This window comes from Plecotus auritus, assembly GCF_963455305.1.
Source record: "Plecotus auritus genome assembly, chromosome: 1".
NCBI lineage: Eukaryota > Metazoa > Chordata > Mammalia > Chiroptera > Vespertilionidae > Plecotus > Plecotus auritus.
Window position 1 is genome coordinate 141,741,880 of NC_137770.1, and position 11,438 is coordinate 141,753,317.

General features: G+C 45.9%; 1 protein-coding gene across 7 annotated transcripts in view; it reads right to left on the bottom strand.

Moving 5' to 3' along the window:
* The window catches only part of KIAA1217, a 315,669-nt gene extending 306,899 nt beyond the window's left edge, over positions 1-8,770 (bottom strand). For all 7 annotated transcript variants that reach the window (XM_080661410.1, XM_080661413.1, XM_080661411.1 and 4 more), the window contains exon 1: positions 8,421-8,770. In XM_080661410.1, the coding sequence (XP_080517536.1) occupies positions 8,421-8,490 (70 nt within the window). In that variant the 5' untranslated portion in view covers positions 8,491-8,770. The remainder of the gene's footprint in view (positions 1-8,420) is intronic.
* Between the last annotated feature and the right edge of the window lie 2,668 nt (positions 8,771-11,438).

The following is an 11,438-nucleotide window of genomic DNA, read 5'->3' on the forward strand; positions in this document are numbered from 1 at the left end:
AAAATACATTTTTATTGATTTCAGAGAGGGAGAGAGAGGGAGAGATGGAAACATCAATGATGAGACAGAATCACTGATCAGCTGCCTCCTGCACATAATCCGGGCATGTGCCCTGACCGGGAATCGAACCATGACTTCCTGGTTCATAGGTCACCACTCAACCACTAAGCCATGCCTGCCAGGCTATTTCTTTATTTTTAATTCCATCATCCTGGTAACAGGATCTTTAGATTTTTATACCTGAAGGTGGTTTCTGAAGCATTTGTTTAATCTCCTCCAAGATCAAAAATAGGTATTATAATAACTGACAGGCGAACCACTTACAAGTTTGATTCCCCCATTAACATAAACCAAGCAAGCGTAAGAATACTATTACAGGTAATAACTGAAGGGACGTAAAGTAAAGGCTTAGACACATTTCACTTGAAGTGGACTTTATCTAAGACACACAATGAAGGGAAGAGACACAGGGTACATTCTAGAGGCCTCTGACCTGGTAGGGTCAGAACGGAAGCAGGCAATGACAGGCTCTGAGTGCAGGACATGAGTAGGGCCTCTCCATTCCTTCTCAATGGTTGGCAAATGGGTGCCAGGTTGGAATATTCCAGTTAACTGAGAAAAGGGAGTTACCTCTTTAAAAACCAGAATAGGAAGAGAAAGTAGTGAACATTCAAAAGCACTTCAGGAACTCGCCAGGTTCTGTCACAGGGAACAGCTCTTAAACAGTATTACAGATGCGGCAGGAAAACGTCCGTGGCCACCGAGTCCCCCTGAGAAAGCACGGGGCTGGGTCTCAGGAGTCCTGCCTTAAGAGCTAGGCTTCCAACAAACAATTTGACCGCTCAGACTCACTCTCTTCATTAACAAAAGGAGGATGTGGGACTAGCATTAGATATGCAAAGAGGCGTCTAGATCTAAAGCCTTTAAATATACCCTAAACTATTTTTAAAAAATAAGTTTCCAATGCGAGCTTATTTGCCAATTATTTATCTTTAAAAGGAATGTGTAGAAAGAGAGATCCAATATTTGAGAATTTTGGATTTGAGTCTCAGATAAACAGAGAACCAAACCTCCATGCCAGAAAGGTAGAGCGACAGGTGTCCAGACTTAGGAATAAGCTAGCTCCTCTGAAGGCAATGGCACCAACAGTTTCCTCCTTCATTGCCTAGAAACATCTGTGTGTGGAACTCTAGGCATGACCCCCTTTGGTGAGGCATAGAGAATATTTTAACTCTGCTGGCTTTCCTGTTCCGGTCTTCCATCCCTAAATGCATGTTCTGGGAGTAATTCTTCTTGTTTACCCTTCACTTCTCATTACATTGCTAATTACAGCATCTCCATCAGACACTGATGAGAAAAAGGAGGGGAAAAAACACAACAGCCAGATTTGTTAATTCTTCTACTTTTCATTAGTCTCAGCAGTACATTTAGAAGGCAAAGAAGATAGAACTATTGGTTTAAAAGATATTGGGAGATAAACTGTAATTTCATTGATTTTGCTTACTTTCTTATTGCGTGGACTCACATGATGGCTACCATTTTTTTGTGGTCTCTTCTTTGATAATACAGAAGTTACAGAAACTAGGGAATGAAGCTTCAGCCTTGGGCAACCTACGGCCCGCGGGCCGGATCCGGCTGTTCTATCCGGTTCTCTTGCTCTCCCCTCCGCTCCTTTACTTTTAATTTATATTAGTTCACACAAACACTCCATCCATGCTTTTGTTCCGGCCCTCCGGTCCAGTTTAAGAACCCATTGTGGCCCTCGAGTCAAAAAGTTTGCCCACCCCTGAGCTAGATGGAGAAAATGCCATATCTCAGGCTGGTAAAGATGTGTACAATCTGAAGAGATTTAGCTTTATCCTTTGAGTGTGCACGTGAATATGAGTTTTGTATTAGCCAAAAGTTGTGTGTTTGACCTAACAATGTTCACTTTTAAATGGAGTTTTAAGATCACTTTTAACTTCATTAAAATGATGTATTTTGAAGAAAAAAAAATATTCAGGACAGCGAGGCTAATTAGCAGGACAATCTCTAGAAAGGGGATTTCTTTACACAGGCATAACACACAAACATCCACACACACCCACATGGGTATACACTCCTGCGCCTCAAATACCAACAGGTACAGAACGACCCCTCTACCTAGCTTTGTCGCAGACTCACACAAACTATTCTGTTTCATCCAAGACTCTGAGGAAGAGGTTGAGACAGCCAGAACAGTAGCCCCTTGGAGACCGAAGGGAGTTTTCCACTTTTTCCTTTGAAATAAATTGGGAAAGGCGCGATGAGGGGCAGTGTGGAGCCAGCATCAACCTTCTGTCAGCATTCACTCCTAGCAGCCCCCACTTACTGGCTCTCTACACCCCCACTCTTTTCAAACACTTTGCACTGGGCGGGTCACATCAACCTTCCTTCGCTTTTCTATTTTTTCTCTGTCTTGTGGATTCCTCTAAATGTCTCCAGTTGTTTAACAAGGTTTAACCCGATTTGGAGGAAAGCAGCAAATAGCATCAGTGGTTAATGCACCAATGGCTAAAGGCACAGTCAGAATCTAATCACCCTGGAAGCCCGCTCCTTCCTCCGGTCCCACCTTCCTGCCTTGCGCTTCACTCCAGCTGTCAGCCCCATCTGTCTCCATCCCACCACCAGGACTTACTCCGCTATCACCAGCACCCACAGCAACCCCACACCACTTTCCTCAGTAAGCTTCAGCTCTCAGGAGCTGCCAAGCCCATGCCTGAGGGAGCAGTGACCACTCTCCCATTCCAGTCATTTAGAGAGAATGTGGTTTTTCAACTGAGGGGAAAAACTAAGCATGGATAGAAACAAACAAGAGAGGGAACAGGCAGAGGACGTTCTGTCACCATTCCACAGCCATTGAACCAGAGACCGAGTCCTGCCAACTCCTCATTATCCTCATGAATAGATGATCCAAGCCATCCAAACAGAAATACAGTTTTATTTCTTGTCCAGAATGTGTTGGTGCTAACATTTAAATATGGGTGTGTCTAGTTGTTTGCTATTCTGGGAATCCACCTCAGACAAAATAAGGAGGCTGTAGTATGAAGGCCAGGCTTCCAGTTTCCCCTTCCGGTCCCTTCCAGCCTCTGCACAGCCTGGCGCAACTCCTCCCAGTGGCTCACTTATAACAGGAGCTTGGGGCAGAGAACGGCCCCTGCAGGAGAAGAAGGAGGCACAAGGCAGGAGTGTTAGAGAGGCACTCTTCTGAATTCCAAAGGGCTTTCTGGCTGGGATGGACACATTCTGGAAAGCGCAAGCAGAAGTGAGGAATGGGGTGAGTCCTGAAGAGACGGGGAAGATGGGTCATCCACATAACAAGCTGCCCAACAGACCGGCGACCTCAGGAGCTGCCCAGGCTGGCTTCCTGGACACAACTCAAGTTGCTTTGGCTGGGTCAGCTGACCTGCAACAAGGAACCGGGGCTTTGTACATCACTGAGGCATTACACGCCTGATATCTTTCTGAGAGCCAGCAACAGGATTAGGGTCAAGATTAGGTGGGTCACAGCCTCTTAGGGAAGAAGTCACTTCTTTATAGTGACTCCTGGCTAGCTGCCTCTAAGATGTAGCTTTTTAAATTGTAAGAGAGGCTCTCGTCATAGGAACATCATGGGGAGCTGCTGCTTTGCCTGGCTGTACAGCCTATCTGGGCCTGTCAGACAAGAGGGGATGGGGAACATCCAACCCTCGGGCCATATAAGGGTCACAAAATCATTTGGTCCGGCCCTGCCAAGACATTAGGGGTGAGTTAATTAAATGTTTTACCAAATATAGGAGGCTGATTTTTAAGTTGATAATTTTGTATGGCCTGCGAATGATGTTATAAATATCCAAATGGCCCTTGGCAGAAAACAGGTTCCCCACTCCTGGTATGTATTCAAACCATAACATCCTCCCCTTGCACACACAGGAAGACTGTGTGTTCCAGTCCCCTCACCTAGCTGGGGCCCTGTACTAATTCCAGTCAATGCAGAAGTGTGAGCCATCTTTAGTCCTGGCCCCTGGACCTCCTGAATTATCTTTGATGCTCTTTCTCTTTCCTCTTTGGCCAGTTGACAGTGAAAGTTCCAGGGAGAGCCTCCTAGGCCTTGGGGAATGATGTTCTGACTCTACAGAAGGTGCCTGGGTCCCAGAGTCAGCCTGGAGGGGGTCCATCCAGGAGATCCACATTCTACTATGTTTGAGAAATAAGCCCTGATTATGCTAAATCACAAAGACTGTTAGAGCAATCAGCCTATCTGACTAATATATATCCTATGTTCACAGGCTTCACCAGTTTTCCAGCTCCCTTATTCATATCATAAAGATCATCATATACAAATTGGCAGAGAAGGTACACCTAAAACGGGGCCATTATATTCCTCTAAAAAAAAAAAACACCTTTAAAATTAAGTTTTTGAGAGAGAGGGTTTCTCATATAGATTTTAGGAAAAATAGTTACAGCCCCTTCCTCACCCAGAAAAGCATTTTTTTTCTCAACTGTTGGTTAGTTGATTAATGAATTCATTCATTCACAAAAATATTTACTGAGTGCCTGCCCTGTACACTGAAAGGAGTTAAGAAACATAGTAAAGCGGTGATCAAGATAGACTTAATTCCCTTCCCTTATTGTGGAGTCAACATTATAATTAGGGAGGCAGATAAACAAATAATATGTAATAGAAATCTCACATCTTGATAAGTGCTCTGAAGAATAAAACAGGATAAGGAAGAGAGACTGATGAGGAAATTTTAGAGGAGACTTCTGAGCGAAGACCGGAATGTCTGGGACTCCCCAGGCTTGCACTCTGTGGGGCTGCCAACACTATTTATTTTTGTCCAGCTTCACTGAGATGTAATTGATCTAATATTGTCTGAGTTGAAGATGTACAATATATTGCTTTGCTACACTTACACACTGTAAAATGATTGCCACCATAGTGAATACTAAGTATCCTAAAACACTGGCAATCAGGAGGTGGGGAGGTAAGCAGGTGGCTGGCAGCACTTCACCAGCATAGGGATTTCAAGGTCTCAGGGGCCAGACAAAGGCAGACCCTCAGGGTGCTGTGGGCAGATATATGCATCCCAAGGGTCACTCTGAAGAGCCCATAGCCTCCAAAGGGAACATGATATAGTTAGACTCAAATTCAACCAATAATCATTGAGTGCCTGCTCTGCAGAATGCACTTGGCAGTACACTTTCATCCTATTACTTACCTAGTAGCCTGCCTATTCAGCCATGGAAATCTCATTGATTAGAGCTATTCTTGAGGCAACCATATGCCCCAGTTTGCCAAAACAGATCTGGGTTGCAACTGTTGTCTCAGAGAAATTATTTATAGTATTTCCTTTCACTCTCAAAAGTGTCTCAGTTTGGACAATAAGTTACATGATCACCCAAGGGGTCCTTATCTATAGTAGATTGATAAACTCAAAGCCTTTGTTCAACAAGTATTTATCCAGTGCCTTCTGCATGTCTGATGCTGTTGGATTCTGGGAATGTAAGGGTGAAGACACGGTCTGTGCCCTGGAATACTACATTGTAATTGGTTGAAACACATACAGTACGTAAACAATACAATGGAGAGTGCAGTGACAGGGATGGACATGCAGTGTGATGGGTGATATGGGCATCAGTGGCCTGGCCTCCCTTGTGTGGTCCTTGTGCTGACCAAAAACTGGAAATGAAGCCACACCCCTTCACAGCATCATTCTTACCCATAACTCTATGAGATCTTAAAAATCTAACCTGGATTCTTACTCCCCTTTCACCACCTCTCCACCGTCCCTTCCCAGATGCCTGACCTCTAATTGCTGGAGTGTTCCAGGGCACATTTCCTGACCTTTCCATCTGCACACAGACCCCATCCTAGCACAACTCAGTCCCCAGTCCTCTCTCAATTCCAGTCATGAGTACCCAAATCTTAATCAACAGCCCTACTTGGATGCCTGATAAACTTCTCAAATCCTTACAGACCCAAGCCATAAACACCTTCTCATCTATTCTCCTCAAATGCTTTGCGGTTTAAGGAAATGGCAACTCCATTCGTTCAGCTGTGCAGACAAAGTTATCTTTGACTCCTCTGGTTCTCTGATGTCCCACACCCAGTCCCTCAGCACATTCTTTTGGCCTCACCTTCAATGGACATCGAGACCATTTCTTGTCACCACTTGATGCTCTACTACCTGCTGGTCCAAGCTAGTGCCGTTTCTTGCCTGTTTCACTGCAGAAGCATTCCCCCACACCACCTTGTGTCATTCTCAGCACAGTACCCAGTATTACCCTTTACTGTATAAGACAAGTCAGGGCCGCCAAACAGCTCCCCACCGCCCTAGAAGGAACAGCCCAAGTCCTTACCACACTGTCACAGTCCCTGCACGACCCGGCCTGGGATTACCTCTTAACCTCTCTTCCTCCCAGCTGTCTCTCCTGTTCTTGCTGTTCTTTGACCATGTCCTCGCTGTTCCCTCCCTTGCCTTTTTCAGATGTTTGTTCAAATATCACACCAGTGAGGCTCTCCTTAATAATTCTATCTGTAGTTTCACCCCCCAGCCCCACCTCAGCACTCCCTATTCCCTGACTTATTCTCCCCCACAGACTTAATAAGGTTGCTAGATAAAATACAGAATGGAAGGTTAAATGTGAATTTCAGATAAATAATAATTTTTTACATAAGTATGTTCCAATAGTGTGTATGGACTATTCTTATACTAAAAAAAAAATAATTCCTGGTTTATCTGAAATTCAAATTTAACTGGGCATCCTGTATTTTTATTTGCAAAATCTAGCAATCCTGCCATCTAACATGCTATATATTTTACTTATTTGCTCATTATCTGTCTCTACCGCCCCCATCCGCCCAAACTTAGCCCTTAGAATATAAATTCAATGAAGGCAAGTACTTTTATTAGTCTGTTTGCTGCTAGATCCCCAGCAGCTAAAAACAGTGACTACTACATAACAGGTGCTCAATATTCATTAAATAAATGAATAAAGTGATCACACTCTCTCTTTGGGACCAGCTCAAGGCTCTCAAGCATCTTTCCATTGCTGTGCTCCTTTGAAAGTTATTTCTTAAATTGGTCCCATTCTAATTGCCCATGTAGATTCTGAGCCATTTATTGCAGCAAAGGCCCAGAGGCTGAATTCCTGCCTTAGGATTCGGTCCTATCAAATAAGGGTGGGGGAGGTGCGGGAGGAAGCCTTATCTCTTGCTGGACCCCACTGACCAGGCGCCTTCAAGGAGAATACTCTGCTTTGGAAGTGCAAACCGATGCCAGGACTGATGAATACAAGACTCAGGGATTTTCCAGGGGTTTCTAAGCTTAAAGTTTCCTGCATTTCACCCGGGGGAGGGGTGGAGGGGGGTGAACGGATGGGGGGTGGGGGGCTGGGAAGGGGAGGGGGACCTCTGCCTCTTGTAATTACATTTTCTTCTGTCTGGCTTACTTTTGCATTTTCAGTGTGGATGAGTCATTTGTTACTTCCCTTCAGTCTTTAAAAACACACACACACACACACACACACACACACACACACACACACACACACACACACACCTTTTCCCCTGTGAACAATCCCTACTCCCACACAGCGTTGCAGTCCCGAAAGCAAGACTTAGCTGCTAACTGGACCCAGATGAACCTGGGGTGGGTGGGTAGGGTGGTTTATGAACAGCTGTCTGTATGATGCTGCACGATAGGTTCTGGCAGCAGACTCTGGAGAGCAAATAAGTCCTTTTCCTACCCAACCCCTCTGTGGATTTTTTTTGGAACAACATAAGCTTCTGGAAATTCCCTACGGAAAAGACAAGTCTATTATAAAAACAATTAAAGGGAAACTGCCCAAAGAAAACTCACCAACATTGTCTAACAACTCTCAACTTTTGAATTAAAACACACAGAAGACTCAGAGTCCCACCTATCATCCAGATGTACATGGCTCCCCGGCTGTTCTGATCTGTAAAATGAAACATCCCCAAACTCTGTGATTTCACTCGCAAACACTACAAAACTGGCATCCACCATCCATTTGCCTCATGAAATCCCCCAACCAATGAATGGAAATGCTGCCGCCCCAGCGAGAGCTCCAGAGCAACAACTGCTTTCTCCCGCGCTGGAGCAGTGAGGAGGAAAAGCTGCTTTTAGTGATGCATTTGTCATTGCCTAGAGATACAGCAGCTACTGACTGCTGACTGTGCTCCAAATGGGACAGTGCCATGCCACTTCCGAAAATCCTGCCGGAGATAAAGTAAAAAACCCAAGAAATCACAGCTCTCCACTCAGTTCTGAAAACGCGCCACCCCGAGAAATAACTCCTTTTCTTTGCCCTGAGCCCTGACTCCACTTGTAAAACGCAGCAAGCGGCGAGGGACGCGCGTAACCGTCACTCCATCTTTGAATGAGTCTGTTACTTACCCCGCATGTGCCTGCTGTCCGCTGAGTGAGGAAGGCACGGCTCGCATTCCCGGCTTTCCTGTTCTTCCATTGTCCCTGCCTCCAGCACAAACTCCCCTCTGCTCTTTAAACTTCCCAGCGCAGGTCTGAAAGCTCTCAGAAAGCGCCTGGAAGGGGATCCGGGGGTGAGGGGGCGGGGAGGAGACGGTGCGAAACCCCACCCCAAACTATTCTCCACTCCCGTGCAAAGTCTCTCCGGCTGGAGAAAAGTGCATTCCAGCGCCGGGCCTCCCCGCGTCTCCGTGCGGCGCCCCCCGCCCGCGCTCCCGCCCGCGGACAGTCCCGGAGCGACCCGGGCTGCGCTCCCAGCCGCCGCCGCCCCCGCGCCGCGCGCTCCCGAGGCCCCAACAGGTGACGGGCCTCCCTCCCAGGGACACTGGCTGCCTGTTTCCACCTCGGCCAACCGCTGAGACTTCGCAGCTCGGGGGTGGGAAACATTTCACAGGGATCACCGGCGCGAACCTTCTGGTCTTTAATCTCAGACACTGAGTCAGCTTCCCACATAGGCTGCTACACATATTTATAAACAGCCAACTGCTGAACGTACCAAATTTCAGTGAAATCCCTTAAACTTTCTTTAAAAGAAAGAGTGTATGCTGAATGTTGTTAAGTAAACACTTTCTGGCACTACTTGGAGCCTGATTAGCATACACAGGGGTGGTTTATGTTTGACACGGTCCATTTCAAGCACTTTAACTAGGCTTTAAAAAGTCTGTACTCATTTGCCTACACTTTGACTCCGGACCCCCCCCCCCCCCACCACCACCACACACACACACCGTGGATCACAGAGCTGAAAAGTACACTTAGTTAAATCAATCTTCTGACTCTCTCAAGTTAATTAGTTTAAGATATCTGAAAAGCAACTAAAATGCTTTACTTTGGATGGGCAGAGGTATGTCTGACTTACTTTGTCTTTTTAAACTACCTACAAATATTTATTTTGTTTTTTGCCCAGTCCTTGAAAAACTGGCAAATTTCCCAGAAAGTGAAAATAGGCACAATGTTCACAAAAAAAGGATGGAAAAATAATCTAAGCAACATCAATATCTAAAAGTAGTACAACCACTAGTAGGAAGAATGTGATATTGTAAGGTGTAGTGGGCCCCTTCAGTTGAGGGGGAGGAGGACAATGGTCAGCCTGCTGACCATACCTTGACCCAGTTTACAGGACAATCAGGCAAGGCTTTAGATTAATTTAGATAAAGAATCCGTGCAGAACAATGGCTGGCCTATCCTCCAGATTCTGACCTTGGGTCCCCGTGCGTTTGGCCGTGTGGGGGACATATTTTGGCCATTTAGGGCAAAAAGATGCGGAAGCCCCTAATGGACAAAGGATATAGACCAAAAGGAAAGTGGACATGCCAGGGAGTGAGCTGAACTCACAATGGAAAGGGAAGAAGAACTCCAACTCCTAACAGGACTTTTCCTTGAAATCTAAGATGTGGTGAATCTCCTATGAAATCATGCATGCAATTGGGTGGACAGGGCAGGTAACTCAAGGTCTCCATGATTTTGCAATGGAATTAGTTGGTCATCTTGCTTTAAGGAGGATCTAATCTTACACAGTGTCTGTACCGGTGGCCCTCAGGCAAATGCCAGATGAAACTTGTTTTAACCTTACTATGTCCTCAGGTTCAGGAGGGATCTGTGTTCAGTCCCCCAGGTCCAGATTATTCTGATTCTTGTATAGCTGTTGTTATTTGTCTTCAAATTATTAATGTCAGAAGGGTGGGGGGGGGGGTCTGATGAGGGGAGGGAGGGAGAGAGAGAGAGAGAGAGAGAGAGAGAGAGAGAGAGGAAGAAGAAGAAGAAGAAGAAGAAGAAGAAGAAGAAGAAGAAGGAGGAGGAGGAGGAGGAGGAGGAGGAGGAGGAGGAGGAGGAGGAGGAGGAGGAGGAGGAGGAGGAGGGGAGGGGGAGGGGGAGGGGGAGGGGAGGGGAGGGGAGGGGAGGGGAGGGGAGGGAAGAAGTTGCAATCCCAGAGTGTCAGTCTAAACCAGAGGTCCCTGGTCCTGGGGCTGGAACACCAACCCGATTTGCTTTGGTGTGTGAACAATCTGCTCCTAGCAGCTCCTCCTTGTCATTTGACATAGCACAGAGACAAAACCCCAGAGTAAACGAGATAAGAGTGCACCTACAACAGATAGCACCCAGCCCTGCCCCAAGTGTGTGGGGGTTCCTAACTAGCTGAATCCAAGCAGAAAAAAAATCAATTTTTAAATGCAGATGATACTTTCTTGGGGCTATCTGGAAAGTGTGAGAACAGCCCATCAGGGGCCTCAGATGGACATACTAGTAATGGGGGCAGCTCTCCCACTAGTTCTGAACTCCGTTTAGTTTCCAGGCAGCCCAAGGTACCCCCTCAGCAGACCGCATGTTCAAACTGCTGGGACCCTCCTCTCCCCCATGGACAAAGTAGGCTGCCTCCTCTGTAGATATTCCTGAAAGCCAAACTCTATGTGGAATGCACAAAAGAGCAAGGCATTCCCAGTGAAGCTAACTGACATAAATCTTCAAGGACCATGAAATCTGGACGTACTAGTATATCACAGCACAACATGTTCTCTTGAATAGTTCAACTTCCTGACCATTCTATGCGGGAAAGCTTCTTTTGCACTGGTTACTAGCCCTTTGTTCTTCCTCCTTGAGGACAGGAATGGAAAACAATTTGAGAAGGCGCTGTATTAAGCTGCTGTTGCACTGACTACATTTCTCCCCAAAGCACACAGAACTTACTATAAGCTTTTTGCTGAATGTCAGTTTTTGTGAGAGGGGACTCTGGAAAACAGTAACTGAACTCTGCCATCGACATAAGCTCTCTAAGTCAGATCTTCATGAAAAAATACTATTCTTGTCATTGCTGTTGCTGTGGAGATGTTTTCTGGAAGAAAACTATTTGAAGTATACCATGCTTTTCGGTTTAATGTAATTTCTGGGTTTAAAAATTGCCATTATAAACCAATCTGCCTACTGCTATCC